The sequence below is a fragment of the Garra rufa genome, chromosome 14 (genome assembly GCF_049309525.1).
Source record: "Garra rufa chromosome 14, GarRuf1.0, whole genome shotgun sequence".
NCBI lineage: Eukaryota > Metazoa > Chordata > Actinopteri > Cypriniformes > Cyprinidae > Garra > Garra rufa.
In genome coordinates this window covers 14,151,226-14,174,747 of record NC_133374.1, presented here as the reverse complement: position 1 = coordinate 14,174,747, position 23,522 = coordinate 14,151,226, and the positions used below count along the sequence as shown (strand labels likewise).

Below are 23,522 nucleotides of genomic sequence, written 5' to 3'. Positions count from 1 at the left end.
CTAAAAATAAGCAAAAAAAGGGTATGATGTTTTTTGCGTGAAAAGATATGTTCTTCTTGAAAACTTATTTCTTAGATATATTGTCTTTTAATAATTCAAGCACTTTTCAAGTACCTCTTTAGAAATACTGCTATTTTCAAGGGTTTTTCAGGCCTTAAATTAAAAAAAGGTCACTTTAAGCACCTTGTACAAACCCTGCACTAATCATCTTCATGATCTCCTCAGGCTTACAATGCTTTTGAGAAACGTAGCCCAGTCCGATTCATCAATGAATCATTCAACAGTATTATGAAAAGAACCAACTTAAATTAAAGATTTGTTCTGACAAATCTGACTAGTCCACACTTTAAAAAACTCTGGGTTAAAAACAAACCAGCACTGGGTGAAATATGGACAGACCCAGTGACTGGGTTAAATGTTAAATTAAACTCATTTAACTGAACTATTGCTTAGAAAATACTATATTTCTTGCTTGAAATTAACACTTTATTAATACGTTCAATAAGTAAACCTTTATAAGCTTAATAAATAATAATGAAATAATAAACATTTTTATATTGCATATTAATAAATGTTCACCTTTTGATTATTGCTGATATCAGTAATTATGTGTCTGATTTTGGTTTCATATTAAGCCAGCCATATAGTAATTTGTAAACAATAGTTGAGTTAAATAAAACTACCCAGAAGGCTGGGTTAAACATTTAACCCAACCTCTGGGTCAAAACAACCTAATCGCTGGGTTAGTCCATATTTCACCCAGCACTTAAGAGTGCAGTTCAAGCTCATCTCACTGATTCAGTGATTCAGTTAAAACAATGAAACAATGAAATGTAAATATGACTTAAATTAAACTAATGTCTTGCATAAGAAAGAGTAGAGCATTTACTTCTCACATTAATCAAGAAAGACTACTAAGAAAGCTGGTGTGAAAGTACACGAATACAAATACAACAGCATTATTTGAAGTATGAGGGTTAACGCAATCCTCCTCTAATCAGTGTTACAATAAACAATCACATAAATGCTAGGTGGCTTATTTTACTCATTTGGATCTACCATCAGACAACAGTCACTGGCCATTGTTAAATGATAACTAGGGTTGCATCGATCCGATACTCTGGATCGGTATCGACGCCGATCCAAGCTTTTTGAATGGATCGGATATCGGTGATGAGTGACCGATCCAAATTCGATACAGTTACCAGAGTTTGATTAAATAAATAGCAAGAAATATTACTGTAAAAACTATACTAATTCATACAAGAACACAATTATTTTAAAACATCGCCTTAAAAATAAAATACATTTAAAATACGTTGCGCTGCGTACACAACCACATGTGACGTGAGTGTGAGAGGCGAGCTCAGAGGGAACTTTTACAGTACAGTCGTGGCCAAAAGTTTTGAGAATGACACAAATATTAGTTTTCACAAAGTTTGCTGCTAAACTGCTTTTAGATCTTTGTTTCAGTTGTTTCTGTGATGTACTGAAATATAATTACAAGCACTTCATACGTTTCAAAGGCTTTTATCGACAATTACATGACATTTATGCAAAGAGTCAGTATTTGCAGTGTTGGCCCTTCTTTTTCAGGACCTCTGCAATTCGACTGGGCATGCTCTCAATCAACTTCTGGGCCAAATCCTGACTGATAGCAACCCATTCTTTCATAATCACTTCTTGGAGTTTGTCAGAATTAGTGGGTTTTTGTTTGTCCACCCGCCTCTTGAGGATTGACCACAAGTTTTAAGATTTGGGGAGTTTCCAGGCCATGGACCCAAAATATCAACGTTTTGGTCCCCGAGCCACTTAGTTATCACTTTTGCCTTATGGCACGGTGCTCCATCGTGCTGGAAAATGCATTGTTCTTCACCAAACTGTTGTTGGATTGTTGGAAGAACTTGCTGTTGGAGGGTGTTTTGGTACCATTCTTTATTCATGGCTGTGTTTTTGGGCTAAATTGTGAGTGAGCCCACTCCCTTGGATGAGAAGCAACCCCACACATGAATGGTCTCAGGATGCTTTACTGTTGGCATGACACAGGACTGATGGTAGCGCTCACCTTTTCTTCTCCGGACAAGTCTTTTTCCAGATGCCCCAAACAATCGGAAAGAGGCTTCATCGGAGAATATGACTTTGCCCCAGTCCTCAGCAGTCCATTCGCCATACTTTTTGCAGAAGATCAATCTGTCCCTGATGTTTTTTTTTTTTGGAGAGAAGTGGCTTCTTTGCTGCCCTTCTTGACACCAGGCCATCTTCCAAAAGTCTTGGCCTCACTGTGTGTGCAGGTGCGCTCACATCTGCCTGCTGCCATTCCTGAGCAAGCTCTGCACTGGTGGCACTCAGATCCCGCAGCTGAATCCTCTTTAGGAAACGATCCTGGCGCTTGCTGGACTTTCTTGGACGCCCTGAAGCCTTCTTAACAATGCAGTGGAAAGTTTTTTTTGGGATTAAGTTCATTTTCATGGCAAAGAAGGACTATGCAATTCATCTGATCACTCTTCATAACATTCTGGAGTATATGCAAATTGCTAATATAAAAACTTAAGCAGCAACTTTTCCAATTTCCAATATTTATGTAATTCTCAAAACTTTTGGCCACGACTGTACATGCAAAGTCTACCTCAGCGCGTTAAACATGTCCCTGATTTGGAAATATTTTACTCTTGATACAGCAGCTAGTAGCACTGCAAATTATAATATTTGCAAAGTCAAAGTTTCAAGAGGTGGAAGTAGTGTTTCGAATTACAACACCACAAATTTAATCAAGCATCTTCAAAAGCATCACGCAAAAGAACACAAGGACTTTGCGATTGTTTAATACAGCAGTTAAATAAATAAGAAGTTATTATTAAATGACTTGCATCGTCTGACTATAACACTATATTGCCTGATTTTGCTCTATTTTGTCGTCAAAAGTAATCTGAAACAAGTCACAACTGAGCCGCTGCGCATCTCCATTCAAACACAGCAGTGTGTCGTTTATGAATGAACGTGCGTTTTTAAACGAATCTAGTGAAATGATTCAATTTCCCATTCAAACAGAGAGTCACTTGCTTTATTCCTGAATGAACCATCCGTTCAAATGAATCAAATTAATGAAATGGTTCAGTAATTAAATCAGTGTCTTACCGCCATCTGCTGGCAGATCTGTTCAGTTATTTATATCTGTAATATTTCTGTTGTCAAAATGTTATTTTAAAACATTAATCTTAATATGAATTTGATTGCACTCATGCATGTATCCCCCCCCCCCTTTTTTTATCCAACAATGTGCAAGCAGATTTGGTATTTCTTTCTTTACCTAAAAAAAAAAAAATCTTAATGACAAAGTGAATAGTATACATTCTTTATTTTTGAAGGTAAAATACCCCCACTGATATCGGCCTGGTATCGGTATCGGCCGATACTCAGAATTTTTGGTTTCGGATCGGATCGGTTTTGAAAAAAAGGTATCGTTGCATCCCTAATGATAACATCAGCTCTGATCTTCATCCACACGCAACTTGATATCATCACAAATGATATCATGCATTTCTTATCACATCTGATCCTGAAATAACCAAACAGTGCTGTTATGAGGCATGAAGACATGGCTGTCCTGCTGCGGCGGCCCAGATGCCAAGTCCTTTGAGAGATGCTTGGCTCCTGTTCAGCCTAATGAAAGCCTTGTCTGCAGCGCCGCACAGCTCCCTGCATCTTTTAAAAGCAGATGGATGAATCTGTCCATTAATTCCTATCAGTTACTCCATATCATTTACCCAACGATTATTCAACACCATATTGACTTATTAGTACTGTAACAAGCAGAGGGATGAAAATAAAGCCATTTGTCTTGTGGTAAATGACATAAGATGTAGGGGCAAATTGCTGCAGTACAAGTTATGCCACATTTTTCAAAGCAGTCATTAGTCACACTATATAAACTTGGGTTATTGTCCACCAGCAATGTGGTGTGGTCATCTAGACATCTGATGAAACAGATGGAGGAAAACGTGCTATGTTAACATGTCAACCTGGAGTATTACAAAAATAGAAAATATAGGCTTGAATTTTGAATAGTCTAAATGCATTTATTTTATTTATTTAAAATGACTTATTTATGTGTGTGTGTGTGTGTGTGTGTGTGTGTGTGTTTTACTGTGTGTGTGTTTTACGGAAGAGACTTAAAAAAAAACATTCTTACTGTTCAAAAACTTTTGACTGGTAGTGTGTGTGTGACACACACACACACACACACACACACACACACACACACACACACACACACACACACACACACACACACACACACACACACACACACACACACACACACACTACCAGTCAAAAGTTTTTGAACAGTAAGAATGTTTTTTTTTAAGTCTCTTCCGTTCACCAAGCCTGCATTTATTTGAAAACAGTAAAAGTTTTCAATATTTTTACTATTTAAAATAACTGTTTTCTATTTAAATATATTTCAAAATGTCATTTATTTCAAAGCTGAATTTTTTGCATCAATATTTCAGTCACATGATCCTTCAGAAATCATTCTAATATTCTGATTTGCTGCTCAAAAAACATTTATTATTATTATTACTATGTTGAAAATAGAGACTGTTTTGTTTAAACAGAAAGTTCAGTAGAACAGCATTTATCTGAAATAGAAAAAATATTTTGTAACCTTATAAATGTCTTTATCATTACTTTTGATCAATTTAAAGCATCCTTGCTAAATAAAAGTATTAATTTCTATAATTTCTTTATAGATTTGAGTCAAAAAAAATAAATAAAATAAAATAAAAATTCTGAAGGATTATGTGACATTGAAGACAGAAGTAATGATGCTGAAAATGCAGCTTTGAAACATTTAAAATCTTACTGTTTAAAAACTTTTGACTGGAAGTGTATATATATTTAAATACTTCATTTAAAAAAAAAATATATATATATATATAGAAATAACCTGTAGTAAAATAATGGTTTGGATGCAATTCAAAGTTCTTAAATTATTTAACTTTAATTAATACATTTGTACTGATATCTGTACTTTTCATTTCAATTGTTTATTTATTTAGGCCTACACTGTAAAATAACCATCTATTATTTTCATAAATTATGCATTTTTATATTTAAATGTATATTTATGCTCACATTTGATGCAAACATTTAAATTGCATAAATAGAAAAATATATATATTATATAATATATTGCATGGTGTGTGTGGTTATGTGGTTTTTATTTTTGTAGTCCAGTGATTATTTAATTCTTATGCTGTCAAAAACAGCAATTAAACACTAATTATAATGAGCTGGTTGTAAAAACAATACCTATCAATCTGACAAATACTTTAATGACCTAAAAAACTCTTATTTAAATGTTTGGCTGCACAGGTTAAGAGGGAGAGAAAGAAAGAAGAAGAGAGATCCAACACATCCAATAAAATCAATCTCACCCTACCTAGACAAATCTAGTCAGCATGATTGGATTCATTGGGATGCATGAGTGCACTTGGGTGTAACAAGTTAAATTCTGCACACACACATAGAAATACACAAACTGGCCATTTCCGCAAGGTCAAAATATTCCAGACCACCGGGCGCCGCCCAGCCCCCTGTCAACTGGATGGCAGCACTGCAGAGTAAACCGTCACTCACACGAAGATGTGATTCCCGCACATCGATTCACCTGGAACGGGCTGCTGTCTGTCTGTCTGCTTTGCTTAACATCAACCTGACAGCATCAGTCCAGCACGAACCTTCACCAATCTCTGTACAGGCACTAAACATGACATGACAAGCAGAGTATTGACTTCTCCACAGTTTCTTCTTGTATTATAAAATGTTCCATCAACAGCGGCTGATTTCATCATGTAACATCTTATCTTCATCACTAAGTCTAGTCATAGTGTAGCATAAGCTCGGAATTCAGCAGCATTTATAAAGCAAACAACAAAAGGTCACTGAATATGCATTAACTTCCTACTCAGAGCTACGGCAGATTCTCACACCACTGCAGCAAAACATTTCTACATGTCAGTGATAATGCGGTTAGATAATCGGTAACTGGGGGAAAATGTGGAACTGCTGACGTAAAGACACTTTCATCCTTCTTCTCAAACAGATGAAGACACTGCGAAAGGAACAGCTGAGCATTTAGTGTGCCAAAGCGGGCAACAGCTGCTATATTGAGCAGCGGGCTGGTGAAACTTTCTCAAGACTACTGGCTCGGCTTTATTTTAGCAGATTTTAACTTTACATATATTACCAGTCAGAAGTTTGTGAACAGTAAGATTTTTCATGTTTTTGAAAGAAATCTCTTCTGCTCACTAAGCCTGCATTTATTTGACCTAAAATGCAGCAAAATCAGTAATATTGTGAAACATTTTTATTATTTAAAATAACAGCTTTCTATTATAATATAGTTTAAAATGTAATTTATTCCTGTGATCAAAGCTAAATTTTCAACATCATTACTCCAGTCTTTAGTCTCACATGATTTGCTGTTCAAGAAACATTTATTTTTATTATTTTTATTATCAATATTTCAGTACATCAGCATTTATCTGAAATAAAAAGCTTTTTTTTACACCGTTCAAAAGCTTGGAGTCAGTATAGTTTTATTGTGTATATAGTAGTATAGTTTTTATTATATTATATTATATTACAGAAATTAATACATTTTATTTAGCAAGGATGTTTGAAATAGATCAAAAGTGATGATAAAGACAATGTTACAAAAGATTTCGATTTCAGATAAATGCTGAAGAAAAGAAACCTGAACAAAATTCTACTAAGCTGTTTTCAACATAACAATAAGAAAATATTTTTGAGCAGCAAGGAATTCAAGATTTCAAAGAAAGATTTCTGAAGGATCCTTTGACTGGAGTAATGATGCTAAAAATTCAGCTTTGAAATCACAGGAATAAATTACATTTTAAAATATATTCAAAAAGAAAACAATTGTTTTAAATAGTAAAAATATTTCAAAAGGTTTGGGTCAAATAAATGTAGGTTTGGTGAGCAGAGACACTTCTTTAAGAAAACATTAAACATTTTACTGTTCAAAAGTTTCTTCCTGCGGTTTAACATTAAACTAGTAGATCCTTGGAAACTGAATAGCTTTATTGTATCATTACTGTCTGATGATTGTGTAGTCTGTCATTCAGTACATGCATTACAAATCAAAATGACTAACCACAGAATTATAACATATACATTAAATATTTTAATCGCTGTATGTATTAAGACTAAATGGCAACCTGCTTACCATAATTATACCTGTCATTTTTAAAACAGCTCCAATTAGTCTTGCTGCTTTTACACACAATAAAATATATTTAACACGTCTTTTACTCGCTTTGTGTAAACAACCTGGATGGAAGGGCTTATATTTTGCCCACTTCTCAAGTGAAAATTATGTCATGCATGCATGAGCAATGGTGCATGTCATGATGGAGGAAATTGCCTGAAAAAAAAAACTGTAAAAGCCATTTAAGACTTTTGAGGGAATAAATGCTGCACAGACCAGGGCCATTTATGTACAATAAGACTGCACCTGTTTTCTCAGTATAGCATCTGTGGTAAACTGTACTAAATACTAAAAAGAGGTTGATAGTTTTGACTTCTGTATATCAGTATAGACAGATAAATAGATAGATATGGATAACGTTTTTGTTATTGTCAAGTGATTATTTGGTTTCCACAGTGTCAAAAATCAGATTAAAATGGTTATGGGGCACTTAAATCTAAAATAATCACTATTAAAAAAATAAATACATATTGTCTACGTATAGTGTCATATCAGAAGTCGTATAAAGCATCTAATTCAGATGATTCATCAGCAGGCCTTGCATGAACTTTACAAAATATATACTTCTAGAGACAAAAGATGTCTCTACAGGAGTGGTCACAGCCTAAGGACACAACAGCTATAAAAAAAAGTGCAAATAATATGTGATGGCATGACATGCATTCTGCATTCTCAGTGAAACAATGGAGCATGAATACAATCACAGATAGTGTGTCAAACTCGTTGACCTAAAGCACAGCCCCATGACATAAAGGGGAATCTACATCCTGCAGATATTTTAAGACTTCCTCACATCCTCAGAGATGGTGGACACTGAAAGACTGAACACTGAAAGACTAAAACCGTGGGTAACGTACAAAGAACAGGGGCTGGTTTCAGCCGTCAAGCCACAGAGATGCCTGTCTCCTGTACAAATGTCAATGAATTATTCAACATATGTATCAACGCATTCACCGCAATGACAAAACGAAGCGGCGGCGACGGTAAGAAACTAGTGCACTCACGTGAATTTTAGGCCGGGTTTAGAGAAGAGTCAGCATGGATAACGGGAGAAACCGTTTTTCATTGTCAAAGCCCGTTAAATAATCCGGTTTTTACGGGTTTTTCATGAAAAACTGCAGTCCTTTTCTCCGAATGGGAGAGTCGGCAAGGAGGGGACAGCGAACTGAGATTGTGGGCGTGTGCGAATGCAAAAGATCTTCGTTCATTGGTCAGCACCGGAATAGGCGGAGCTAAGGTAGCCAATAAGAGTTTGTATTTTGGAATATGTAATTATTTAAAAACATATACTTGAAAAGGGTGATTCACTGGTTGAGGGGCTTTTGGTTCATTCCACTGACTTGAATCTTTTGAATCTAAAAAAAAAAAGATTCGTTAAGTGATTTATTCATTACGCTTTCTAAAAGATACAACGGCAAATGCCTGTATGTGTAAACAAGTGTTTTGTGTGTTATCAAGTTTTAGTAAAAAAGCGTCTATAAAAAAATGGAAAGAAAAAGAAAAATAGCAAGAGAATTGCAATCATATTACAACACTCATCAATTCCAAAGATGAGGAGATATTGTAGTACACGCCCTGGAAAGACATCTTAAGACTTAAAACATCTGGTCCTTTCTTCAAAAAAAAAAAAAAAAGGCTGTAGATGATATGAGTAAAAGTAAGGGTGTATGGGTGGGGTTATGAGGCTGCATAGTCCAAGGGTTGGGCTTTGTTTACAGTTGGGTGGGGGAGGTAAGACTGAAGTCTTGGGCTTTCATTATGAAGGTGGCGGTTGCTATGGAGACTGCATCCAGCCTAAGGCAGCCAGATGGCAGAGGCAGACTGTCTCCCGAGCCACGTCAGCAGACATTAAGACATAGCGCATTAAGACATAGACTGAACATTATTACACATGTGGATCATATGGTGTGCTCTACCAAATAAAACAAATAAATAATAATAATAAATCAGATTTTTTTTACATCCAACAAATATATTTGATGACAGTAATGATCATTTTGTTTTATAATAATAGCAACTTTAAAAATTTTATTTAAAAATTGCAAACTGTGTGACTTCCAACCAAAATATTAATGATAATTTTGTTTTGCATAATAAATAATAATAATAATAATAAGTATTATTATTCAACAAATAAACATCCTATTTTGCATATTTATATTTTTTATTTATATTATACTATTAAATATTGGTTCATTTAAATTCTGTTTTTATTCACTACAAGATTTTTAACGTTTTTAAAAAAGCCTGTATTTATTTGATTCAAAGTACAGCAAAAACAGTAAAAATTTGACACATTTTTAGTATTTAAAATAACTGTTTTCTATTTAAATATTTTGTTAAACGTAATATATTTCTGTGATTAAAAGCAAAATTTTCAGCATCATTATTTCAGTCTTCAGTGTCACGATTCTTCAGAAATCATTCTAATATGCTGATTTGCTATTCAAGAAACATTTTTTTATTATCATCATCAATATTTAAAACAGTTGAGTACATTTTTCTCAGAATTCTTTGATAAATAGAAATATCCAAAGATCAGCATTTATCTGAAATGAAAAGCTTTTGAAACATTATACACTATAGTTTGGAGTCAGCATAATTTTATAGAAAAAAAAAATTAGCAAGGATGCTTTAAATTGATCAAAGGGGATGATAAAGACATTTATAATTTCAGATAAATGCTGTTCTTTTGAACTTTCTATTCATCAAAAAACCTGAAAAAATTTGCTCAGCTGTTTTCAACATAATAATAATAATAATAATAATAATAATAATAATAAATGTTTTTTTAAGCAGCAAATCAAAATATTAGAATGATTCCTGAAGGATCATGTGACTGGAGTAATGATGCTAAAAATTCAGCTTTAAAATCAAAGGAATAAATGACATTTTAAAATATGTGACCCTGGACCACAAAACCAGTCTTAAGTCGCTGGGGTATATTTGTAGCAATAGCCAAAAATACATTGTATAGGTCAAAATTATTGATTTTTCTTTTATGCCAAAAATCATTAGGAAATTAAGTAAAGATCATGTTCCATTAAGATGTTTTGTAAAATTCCTACTGTAAACATATCAAAATGTAATTTAAGTAATATGCATTGTTAAGAACTTCATTTGTACAACTTTAAAGGTGATTTTCTCAGTATTTTGATTTTTGTGCACCCTCAGATTCCAGATTTTCAAATAGATGTATCTCAGCCAAATATTGTGCTATCCTAACAAACCATACATCAATAGAAAGCTTATTTATTGAGTATAATACATCTCAGTTTTGTATCTCAGTTTTGTAAAATTTAACCTTATGACTGGTTTTGTGGTCCAGGGTCACATATATTCTCATAGAAAAAATGCAGGCTTGGTGAGCAGAAACTACTTCTTTAAAAACATTCAATCTTACTGTTCAAAAACTTTTGACTGTTAGTGTATAATAATAATTTAACAATTTTGTGTTTTAATACTGAAATAAAGAGCTATCATTCCAACATTTTTTATTAAATTTACAAACAGTTTATTCATATATATTTAAAGAAATTAAAAAAATTCTCTAAAAACAGTTAGAGATCTAGCATTTAGCATGCACTGTAACAGCATGAAATCATACATATTACACAATTCCTAGGCTTTTTAAAGCCACCAAAACCTGTCCTACACATTCCAATATCAGCCATTTTCAAGATCAGCTGGACTATAACCACATCATGACATTCAATTAGCTGACCCTTTATTCTCAGTTCTGTGAGACTGATGATGATTCACTCACACAATCAGCCAAACACCCCCTCCCCCAAAACTCCACCCCCACAGGGTCCCAGGCTGTCTAGAAGGCACTTAGACCACCTAATGCAGGCCTATGGGAAGCCATGACATTATCTATTCTCTCTAAGCCTTAATGTCATCATCAAGGATAAGCCCCCTTTAGCTTCTCATTGTTCCTTATTAGTAAGAAGCTCAGCAGACAAAAACATTTAGACCATGTTTAACTGCATCAAAAACCATGTCATGGTCATAAATACACACACACACACACACACACGTCAAAATACAAATACAGCTTGCCTAAAAACAGCGAGCGACTTGAAAGATTTTCTTGAAATGCAATTTCCAGCAATGACTCAAATAAAAGGCCTTCTTTTATTTCTAGAGCGTTGAAAACCACAAATTACATGAAATTCTATTCCCATTCTCATCATGTAGGCGAGTGCTTTGCACTGGAAGCAGAATTTCAGACCTACAATGACCATTTGGACTGTGTACTCAACGAGTACATATTTTCAAAGAAAAAATATTTTTGTTACAATTTTTGGTTTTATGTGGCGATTAACAACCAGGTTTACCAGCTATTTTGAGTGGTCAGTATATAATCTAAGATGAGGATAATTCCTCTTAGTCTTGGCATTGTAATGTGACCGTGGACCACAAAACCAGTCATAAGGGTCAATTTTTTTAAACTGAAATTTATACAGCATCTGAAAGCTGAAATAAGCTTTCCATTGATGTATGGTTTGTTATGAGAATGTTTGGTCAAGCTACAACTATTTCAAAATCTAGAATCTGAGGGTGCAAAAAAAATCTAAATATTGAGAAAATCGCTTTTAGAGTTGTAAATGAAGTACTAATTAAAAATGACGTTTTCATATATTTATGGTAGGATTTGTACAAAATATCTTCAGGGAACATGATCTTTACTTAATATGCTAATGATTTTTGGCATTAAAACTAAATCGATAATTTTGACCCATACAATGTATTTTTGGCTATTGCTACAAATATACCTGTGCTACTTAAGACTGGTTATTGTGAAATCCAGTCCAGTGATACAAATGGTTCATTTTTGCAGATACAGAAGCAGTATCATCACAAAAAATGTTGTGTACTGCCCTCTTGTGTAAAATAAAGAGCAGTGCAGGCACTGATCTCTTTTTTTCATTTTTTGGATGCTATGGAATTGCATGTGTCCATTTTTTTTTTCGTTTATAGGAGACATGGATGTCCATTCACTATTTTAACAAGCAAACAGTGACAAAGCACCAAGCTTGTTTTGCTTAAACGCAGCATGACACCAACATGAATGCCTGAATAAATAAAAAACATGTTTTTTATTTAAGATCATGGGTCTACGCTGTCGGAATCAAGCTCTTTTGATTTGTCTTTATCACGCCAACGCTTAAATAAAGACATAAAGCTGAAACCCTCTTTAGTGCTTTTAAACGATATCGTTTGGCTATTTCTCTTCCCAGGATTAAATTGCAAGTTAGGCTCTGTCTCGTCAGTCTTTGCCTCCGGCTCGGCCGATTGTGATTGCGACGAGTCAACAGACTCCTCTTGAGAATTAGACAGCTTTGTTTCTGAATCTATAAGAGTTTCGCTAGAGTTTTGTAGTGTAGCAATCATACCACTATCCACAGATTTCCCTTTTCCAATAACACCTATAGAGGGTGCCGGAGATGCGTTTAGATTACTAAGCATGAATAGATCCTCTTGGCTGGTATTTCCAAAACTGGCCTCAGGAAGTGCAATTGTGTGCCGGCGATTGATGATCTGCCCGTTTTGCAGCATAGAGCTGGTTTTAGATCTGTTTTCTTCTATGGCCACGATCAGCAGCGGTTTTCTGTCTTCCTGGAAAAACGTCTCCTTCCTGGGGGAAAGAATCGGTGACAGAGCCTCACCGGATGAAATGCTGCTTCGACTGGACTGGTATTGTAAAATTTTCCGTGACACCTCTCTCATTTTTTGCACCTCTTTCTCGGTCTGGACATCTTCCTCCTCATCTACTGTGAATACAGCGATAGGTTTATTTACTGAGGAATCCGGGCTTTTCTGCCCTGGGCTTGAGACTGTAATCTCTGGGGGCTTGGGTGTCTCATCTTTATCAATGCTATTGTTGGTCGAAGGGGATTGCGGGGCATTTTTGATCCAGCTCTCTCTCTTGACCTCTCTGTTGTTCTCAGTGAGACATGCCCGCGTGGGTGAACTGGTCCCGGCTCTACGGCGCGTTTGGCGAGTGTTGAACCTCTGTAGGATGGACTCCAGAGCAACTCCTTCAATGTCTTTGTCTCGTGAGGAGCAGGTGGCGGTGGAACGTCGCTTGACCGTCATCTGATTACGCTCTCGCTGTCTGCGCCTCACCTCCACCATTTCTCGTTCAAGATTATCCTATATGGAGAAGAGAAATGATACGGGCATGAGGTCATTCATTTTTCACGAGCATTCACGAGAGTACCACGATATATGCGGTCTATGCAGGGTCAGAAAGCTCTCGGATTTGATCAAAAATATATTAATTTGTGTTCTAGGATACACAAAGGTCTTACGGGTTTAGAACCACATGAGGGTGAGTAAATGAAGACAGAATTTTCATTTTAATTTCTTTAGAATTAAAAACATTTTACATGTAAAATGCTTGCTTTAGATGGTACAATTACCTGAACCGCTCTTTTGAACTTGTCACAGAAAGAGTGGAAAATGGAGCAACACTCCTCTAGTTTGAACTGAGTTGGATCCTCGCAGAAATACTCTGCTACCAAATCACTCATGGCAGAAAGGTTTTTAAAAGCCGCCTCGGTTTCCTTTAACCTGGTGTCTGCATTCTAAACAAGAACAAGAACAAACAAAAGATAAATTGTAGAAACTCTTCTGACATCTTATTTAACAATAACATTTCATGCAATCAGGGAAATGTACTGATGTTGACTTGTCAGCACATCAATACTCAAACTCAATACTAGTGTGGTAACATACTTAGAGACTTTGGACAAAAAAAACTTACTGTACATGGTCTTACTCAGAGATAAACTAAACAGGTCTCAAGGACTTGTGACATATAAAATGTCTCACCTGCAGAAAATCCCTCATTTGTTCTTCCAGATCTGGATGTTTACTAGCATTTTGCTTTGCCACCTGGACTCTACTCACTTCCTTTTGGAAATCAGACTCGATTTCCTGCAAATGGATCCTGTATTGCACAAGACAGACAATATATTTCAGTCTTTTTGCATTTTCAGTGCCATTTAGTATTGAGCACAATAAGTTGACACTTACAGATCACTTGAAAGACTTTTGTTTAAGCAAGCTTGAAATTCTAACCTCAAGATGCAAGACGAAATTACTGAGTAATTTCATATAACAGAGTTTTGCATAACACATTTTATTGTTACTCAATATTGTTAACTACAACTATAAAAATAAAGCTGAAAAACTATATTAGTGGTGTCAAATCGATTAATCGTGATTAATTGCATCCTAAATAAGAGTTTACATGTATGTCTGTCAAATCGATTAATCGTGATTAATCACATCCTAAATAAGAGTTTACATGTATGTCTGTCAAATCGATTAATCGTGATTAATCGCATCCCCAAATAAAAATGTACATGTCTGTCAAATTGATTATTCACATCCTACATAAAAGTTTACATGTATGTCTGTCAAATCGATTTATCGTGATTAATCGCATCCCCAAATAAAAATGTACATGTATGTCTGTCAAATTGATTAATCACATCCTAAATAAGAGTTTACATGTATGTCTGTCAAATCGATTAATCGTGATTAATCGCATCCCCAAATAAAAATGTACATGTATGTCTGTCAAATTGATTAATCACATCCTAAATAAAAGTTTACATGTATGTCTGTCAAATCGATTAATCGTGATTAATTGCATCCCCAAATAAAAAATTTACATATGTCAAATCGATTAATCGTGAATTTTGCATCCAAAATAAAAGTTTGTGTTTATACACATTTATATGTGTGTGTGTGTGTGTGTGTGTGTGTGTGTGTGTGTGTGTGTGTGTGTGTGTGTGTGTGTGTGTGTGTGTGTGTGTGTGTGTGTGTGTGTATGTGTGTGTGTGTGTGTGTGTGTGTGTGTGTGTGTGTGTGTACCTGGTATTCATCACGTTGTGGGGACCAAATGTCCCCACAAGGATAGGAATACCAGTAAATTTTTACCTTGTGGGGACATTTCTCAGGTCCCCATGAGGAAACAGGCTTATAAATCATACACAATGAGTTTTTTTGAGGAAGTAAAAGTTTGCACAATCTCCTGTGAGGGCTAGGTTTAGGTGTAGGGTAGGTGTAGGGCGATAGAAAATACGGTTTGTACAGTATAAAAACCATTACGCCTATGGAATGTCCCCATAAAACATGTAAACCAGTGTGTGTGTGTGTGTGTGTGTGTGTGTGTGTGTGTGTGTGTATATATAAATGTGTGTATTATGTATATTTATATGTATATATAAACACACACACACACACACACACACACACACACACACACACACACACACACGTATATATTTCAGAAGTATTTAAACAAATATTCATAATTTATATTATATATAAATATATATTACATATATTTCTTAAATATAAGCATGTATATGTGTATTTTCATATGTACAGTACACACACACACACACGCATATATTATGTAAGCACAAATGTTTCACTTTGGATAATATTATTCAAGATTAATCACATCCCAAATAAAAGTTTGTGTTTACACAATGTATGTGTGTATACTATCTATATTTATATCTATATATTATATTATATCAAACACAACGTTGAATTTGGGATACATTAATCATGATTAATCGATTTGACAGACATCTATGTAAATATTTTATTTAGGATGTGATTAATCGCGATTAATCGATTTGGCACACATGCATGTAAACTTTTATTTTGATTCGACTGCACTAATATATATAAATATTAGATGAAAAACTTAAAAATCTTTGAAATTGCTTTGGCAGCTAATTGAATGATAGTTCAAATATAAGCATTAAAATTACTACAACTAAAACTAATTTAATCACTAATTTAAAGCTGAAGAGAAATATTTTTAGAAATAACAAAAACTAAAAAAATGACAAAATGACTAAAACTTAATTTAAAAACATAAATAACACTGGTTACAGTGCTGGGTTTCGTAATAGATTTTTTGTAATGTGTGTGCTTTTATATTCAGCTACAATTAAATAAAAGAATAACAGGAAAGTGCCGTATTTTCCAAACAGCATTTTGTGGCCTACCTTGCTCCATGTCCAATGTGCTTTAGTTGCTCTGGGAACTTCAGCAGCGATGCATCAATTTTCTGGGCTTGCTGTGGAAACAGACACATGAGAAAATAATTAAAAATGGAAATAAAGCTGTGTGTCTTATGTGGCTCTGGCACCACAGTATAATATTAAACATCATAGCTACCATCGCAACATAGTGCATGAGGTTCATTCCAGGCTTGTTGGCTTTGGTATCTGCTAGTTTGAGAAGAGACGTTATCCGGAATCCCACCGCGCTGCCAGCGTACCCTCCCTGGTGGAAGTGAGGACAGAACGATTAGGATCTTATGACAATGTAAACACGCTCACATGTGAAGAGCATTATACTGTTCTGAGGTTGACCGAATTTAACCATTGTTAACAAGCTAGATACAGTGGCATGATTGTACTCACAGAGTTCATGTAGTTCCCTGTCTTCAAGACCAGATGAATGACTGAATGTAGATCAGCACATTTCAGCAGCTCTGGAAATCATTTCATACATGGGTTAGGTGAAATAAAATAAATCAAACATACTAGTAAACAAAGTACTAGAGTACAGCCATGTTTTAAGACTTACCTACAACTTAGTCATGCTCTAAGGAATTACATAAATAAGATGAAGATTCAGTATGACTGTTTTGAAGTGATTAAAGGATTTAAATTTGCAATTTAAAATGAGTTATTAAAAATAATGACTAGCTCTAGTCAAATGCCATAATATACTTTAATATGCAACTTATTTATAACTTTTTAAATCTCATAGACATTTCATTACAATTTATCATGATATTTAAAGCATTTATTTAAAAATATATATTTAAATGTAGCAGGGCTGTCAGAACAATTAACCGTGACTAATCGCATCCAAAATGAAAATGGGTGTTTACACAATATATGTGTGTGTACCGTGTATATTTATATGTATATATAAACACACACACATACATGTATGTTAACACAAACTTTTTTAACATGCATGTAAACTTTTATTTGGTGGATGCGATTAATTGTGATTAATCGATTTGACAGAAATACATGTAAACTTTTATTAAGGATATGATTAATTGCGATTAATCAATTTGACACACATTCATGCAAAATTTTATTTGGGATGTGATAACTGGCGATTGATTGATTTGACACAAGTACATGTAAACTTTAATTTAGGGTGCGATTAATCGTGATTGATCCATTTGACACATACATGTTCTTTTATTTGGGATGCAATTAATCGCGATCAATCGATTTTACATACATGTGAACTTTTATTTAAGATGTGATTAATCAATTTAACAAACATACATGTAAACTTTTGTTTGGGATGTGATTAATCGATTTGACATACATGTAAACTTTTATTTAGGATGTGATTAATCGATTTAACACGCATATATGTAAACTTTTGCTTGGTATGCGATTAATCGATTTGACACATACATGTAAACTTTTATTTAAAATGCGATTAATCATGATTGATTAATTTAACACATACATGTAAACTTTTATTTTAGGATGTGATCTTAATCGCGAAGGTCAATCGCGAATAATCGATTTGGCACATACATATGAACTTTGACATATACATGTAAACTTTATTTTTAATTATTTTTATTATTATATTTTTAATCACATCCTAAATAAAAGTTTTTTTATAATAAAAATGTAAATAAAAACGTTCACTTTGGATAATATTAATCAAGACTAATCACATCCAAAATAAAAGTTTGTGTTATCTATATTAATCTATATTTATATCTATATATTATATTATATCAATCACAAACTTTTATTTTGGATGTGATTTATCTCGATTAATCGATTTGACACACACATACATGTAAACTTTAATTTGGGATACGATTAATCATGATTAATCGATTTGACAGACATCCACGTAAAACTTTTATTTAGGATGTGATTAATCGCGATTAATCGATTTGGCACACATGCATGTAAACTTTTATTTGGGATGACAGACATCCATGTAAAACTTTTATTTAGGATGTGATTAATTGCGATTAATCGATTTGGCACATATGCATGTAAACTTTTATTTGGGATGCTATTAATCGTGATGAATCGATTTGCCAAATGCATGTAAACTTTTATTTGGAATATGATTAATTTGACAGCCTTAATATATATTTGTATTTATATACAGTATAATATGATTCATTGTTACTATTATTAAATTAGTACATATAATAGTACTACATTATAAATATATATAATTAATAAATTACTGAAAACAATAAACAAGTTGTGACTTTCCTGCTTTAGAAAAGGGAAGACATCTTATGTTGACTTAGCAACATAAGCTTTAAACTAGGGCCGGGACTCGATTAAAAATTTTAATCTAATTAATTAGAGGCTTTGTAATTAATTAATCGAAATTAATCGCATTTTAATCGCATGTAAATATTTGACCTGAGAACAGTGAGAATTAAGATTTTTACATGGATTTTTAGTATACCATTGAATAATGACTGAATACATAAGCTTAAGCAACAAAATATTGTTTATTTTTGTTCAACCAAGTCCAACAGACCAGTGCAATACTGCCATTAAAAGTGTAGCAAGAGGCACGTTCTTTAACGAGTCTTTCATTCCGAGAACTCTGCTCTTGTGTTTGCTTAATTATGCATTTAAACTTTAATGACCAAACCTATCATTATAAATGTTGCTGCACATGGAATATAACGCGGATAACATTTAAAAAATTGTTTTTATCAGGTTACACACTGATTATTTATCACTCAAACCCCTTTCTCTACCTGTCCGTTGGTCGCGTATATCCTCCATGTTTGTAGTTTTTTAACACTTTTTATGCGTGTTTGTAGTTCTAATCGAATCCTCGTTCACGGCGCAGTGTGTTGCGGGCAATATAAGCAGTTAAGAGTGTGCATTGATCGTTAAGTAGTAGACCATCCGGGAATCTTTGGAATACTTTTTAAACATACTACGATTTGGGACATACAATACTATTTAGGACGGACGTCTTTGGCTTGTCTGAACGCTAGTTGGTGCTCCAGTATAATCGGTCCGCCGAATCTCATCTAGTGAGAAACGTTCCGCGGTGCAAAACGTATTGCGATTAAAATGCGTTAAAAAATTTTAACGCGTTATTTTTGTGTAATTAATTAATCTAAATTAACGCGTTAAAGTCCCGGCCCTACTTTAAACTTATGTCAATCTTACCTTGTCCTGCAGAGGTCATGACTGCAATAGAGTTATTGACTTCATCCATAAAATGGGTGAATTCCTCTTTGAGTACCAAACTGTTCAAACGTTCCTCATAGCTAGAGAAAGAACAAACAAATGAAATATAACCACGATGGTATATATAAAGTTCACTCACATTTAGGAGTCATTTGCAGTGACCTACAAATTCACTGTCTTGTATTGACAATCAATACTTGCAATGCAATTACAATGCAAATTACTTTGTATTGAAAGCGCTCTGTGTACAGTTGTGCAAGTGTGTATTTGTCTTTCTGTGGCTGCATACACCCACCAAGGAACTTTGACAAGTTGTACCATGAACCGATCTGCCTCAGAGAGAGTTGAATAGTCTCCATTAAAAGCTATAAGCTGACGCACCTAAAAAAACGAAGCAAATGCAATACACAACAGTAAGCTTTCAGTCCAAACGAATGAAAGTTTAGTTTGCAATTTAAATGAAATTGCTGCATGAAACATTCTTATTTACTTTTGAAGTACACAAACATATATTCAAATGCCATTGGCACACTATCAAAGCCTTGGAATTGCTCAACAAGTGCAACTAAGGCCCTGATCCATTTATTACACCCACCTCTCCATCCTCTGGCAGTACTTTGCACAACTCCTTCAGTTTCCCAGTACCAAATCTTTCTCCTCTGCCGTTGATAATGTCATCAATCATTCCACTCACTGACCTGTGGAGAAAATGTGGCAGAATTACAGATCAGGGACTTCACAGACTATTTCAGGAGTTACAAAATCCAGATTTTTCAAAGATTGAATGAAACTGGATATCTGCTAATATCACTATATAAAACCCCAGTTTAATTAACTTATACTCTATCCCAGTTTTTTGTGCAATGACATGTACAACATTTCTAGGTTAATTTACAGTAGTGTACACACTGCTATTCTGTGGCGTGTCTACATTGCTTGGTTTGTTTGAAAGGCCCAACACATGAACAGTGACTACTAGTTTGTCCATCCAATGGCAGCTGTTGGGAATGTCTGAGCAACTTGTATGAAATCAATCTATACTTTAACCACTAGTGAAACACACTTCATCTTTAAATAGCCTGACGTTGTAAAACTCTATTAAAAATTCAGCATTGTTCTCCAAATGATCTGCAAGTACGGTATAGAGGAAGTGGCCAACATTTGACTTCCACACTGTGAGTCATACTTCACCATGTTCTGACTGCTTCATACACTTAATCTCCTCTTCCTGGCCAACCATGAATAAATACCGCCACTAGACAAGCCCAATCTTGCTCTTTTAGAGATACACAAGCACACCAAACTGGTATCACAAGCTCTAGTGCTAAAAAACACGCTGTATTCATTAACAAGTCAAAGTTGAACTGTCACAATCAACTAATCAATATCTAAAGAGAAACACTGCATGATTAAGGGAAACGCTGATGATGTGAATAATGCAAACTGAGTCTTATCTTCATGCTTAAGATATGAACTGCCTGATGTTGTCAGACAAAAATTCATTTGGCTTGCAGAGACATGTGATTAGTTCATCATATGACTCCTGTGTGTTTCCACCCTAGGATCTGCTGACGAAATAGAGAGCGTTCCTTAATACTCCTTCATGATGCACTCACCTTTTGAACTGCTTGAGGAAAATACCAATGTTCATGTTCTTCTTGGAGTTGAGGATGGTCACCTGGCAAAGGAAAAAAAAAGTCATTATATTGTATGAACAACGATTGACAAAGACAGCATTCAGACTTTTTATGGATATTACATCATTAACATAAATGTAAACAGACTGCACTAAGCATTTACTCCACCCTAATGTGCTTCATCATCTATGAACTATTAAAAATAATGATGATTTCTGAATAACAACAACCCTGCCTATTAATTTCTTGAATTAAGAATAATCACCGGAACGTTGTGATGATGTGATTCAACGGTTAGATGTGTAAAATTAGATGCTCTGCATCACAACGTTTTTGAAATGAAAGCTATTCAATATCGGCGGAGTCCACCTTATGTAAACACTTACAGAAAAGAAGAATCACTCCACCTCTAAAAAGAGTGTAGATCAAAGGACAAACATAGTCTAGTGTCTTCCATAAATGTCACAGTATTGTCTTTCGAATGACTGTAAGTATTTTTTCCAAGAGAAAGTAACATCAAATCTAGTTACTAGACTGTTTTTCCTGGCCGTGGGCCACAGCATGACAAATCATGGATACAACACTAAAAAATGTATGAATCTTTCCAAACAATGCGCTAAAATTAACAATCACATGGGATTTTTCTGTAAAACACGCCAGTTCAAATTTGAAATTAGACTGTTATTTTAATTTCCTTTTAGGAACTTCTCTTTTCCACATTTCTAATAGTTACCAATTAGTTCTGTATTATATAACTTTGGCAGAAGTAAAGCCTGTTTATAAACAGATGTTCTCAGACAAAATGTCATGACTTTGGCACATTTTGCTGAATTTATTATGCAATATATTACACTTACATACAATATAAAACTTATGTAAAACTTATATAAAAAACAGAAATTATGGCAACAAATAATATTTGATCCACAGAAGCATAACATGCATGTGTTACTTTACTCAATTGTATCTTCATTTATATATTATATATTAAATTTAGTTGTTGTTGTTGTTGTTAACATCTTGAACACAAAGATTCTTTCAGGTAAAACAATAAAAAAATTAATAAAAAACATTTATATATACACATTGATCATTGAACATGACTGAATCAACCTAAATGCATTTGGTTACACACATTTATGAATATATATATATATATATATGAATATATATATATATATTATATATATATATATATATATATATATATATATATATATTGTGTGTGTGTGTAACCCAATGACCATTTAGGCTTATTCAGACATGTTAAATAAAATAAATAAGTAAGTGTGTTATATATATGTTGTATATATATATATATGTGTGTGTGTGTGTGTGTGTGCTATATTACTCAAGATTAATGTAAAAGATTATGTAACATGACCGAATGAACCTAAATGCATTGGGTTATACAAATATAAATATATATATATATATATATATATATATATATATATATATATATATACAGACTATTTAACATGACCAAATTATGAAATCATCATAAAAACTTGACACTTTGACCTGACCATGTTTTGTTTCATACATTTCTATCAAAGTTATCTGACATTATCAAGATTAATTTTTTCTGATACAGTTTAACTCTTGATTTCTTGCCATATTTTATTACCATTTCTTTTAAACCATAGCAAAAAAACTGTGATCACGTGAGAAATTTTGAATGTGTCTGAATAAAATTTGATTTGACTCTAACTCATTTGTTATTATCAAAATGAATTTGTTCTGATACAGTTTAACTCTTTTTTTCTTCTCGTATTTCATTACCATTTTTAAACTATAGCAAATAAACTGTGATAATGTGAGAATGTTAAAGGTGTCTGGATAGTGGTTTGACTGTATACATATATTACACACACACAAAAAAAAAACTAAATTGAAGGGTTAGTAGCTTTAGACAGTAATACTCTAAAAGCACACTACGTAAAAGATAGGTGGCCATAAAGAAACGGTTTATGCAAAACTAACAATTATGACACCTCATGCATGCAGCATAAAAAATGTATGATGCTTTAATCACCTTTATCTCTGTAATCATTACTACAGCAACAATTACAGAGCCTAAAATAAACAGTGTATATAAGTAAAGTGAGAATACAGCTAACTAAAAGTCATCTCTATTACAGACTGGCTCAGACAGTCACTGTCCCTTCCCCAATGACAACCTTGATGTAAGCATATGCAAATCTCTCCAATGAAATGTGTCTGGAAACACCCATTTACAGTAAGCCCGCAGGTACAAACAACATTTCTAGCACATTCTACTTGAACTCACCATTTCGGGTCCCGGGGCAGTGCTCG

General features: G+C 34.0%; 3 protein-coding genes across 3 annotated transcripts in view; 1 reads left to right on the top strand and 2 right to left on the bottom strand.

Annotated features, from left to right (window-relative positions):
- trim3a (tripartite motif containing 3a) overlaps positions 1–8,439 on the bottom strand; it is a 42,199-nt gene extending 33,760 nt beyond the window's left edge. Inside the window, exon 1 of the mRNA XM_073818243.1 lies at positions 8,299–8,439. The gene's annotated coding sequence lies outside the window, so the exon portion shown is untranslated. The remainder of the gene's footprint in view (positions 1–8,298) is intronic.
- b3glcta (beta 3-glucosyltransferase a) overlaps positions 1–23,522 on the top strand; it is a 397,462-nt gene that overhangs the window by 136,071 nt on the left and 237,869 nt on the right. The window lies entirely within an intron of this gene.
- Positions 10,750–23,516, bottom strand: fhdc4 (FH2 domain containing 4). The gene is made up of 11 exons (XM_073818039.1): positions 23,497–23,516; positions 21,183–21,244; positions 20,162–20,264; positions 19,862–19,947; positions 19,546–19,646; positions 16,759–16,829; positions 16,511–16,618; positions 16,339–16,409; positions 14,135–14,252; positions 13,723–13,887; positions 10,750–13,453 (listed from the first exon to the last, which is right to left on the bottom strand). Exons 1-11 carry the CDS (start codon positions 23,497–23,499, stop codon positions 12,407–12,409), a joined length of 1,935 nt encoding a protein of 644 aa, XP_073674140.1. The 5' UTR covers positions 23,500–23,516; the 3' UTR covers positions 10,750–12,406.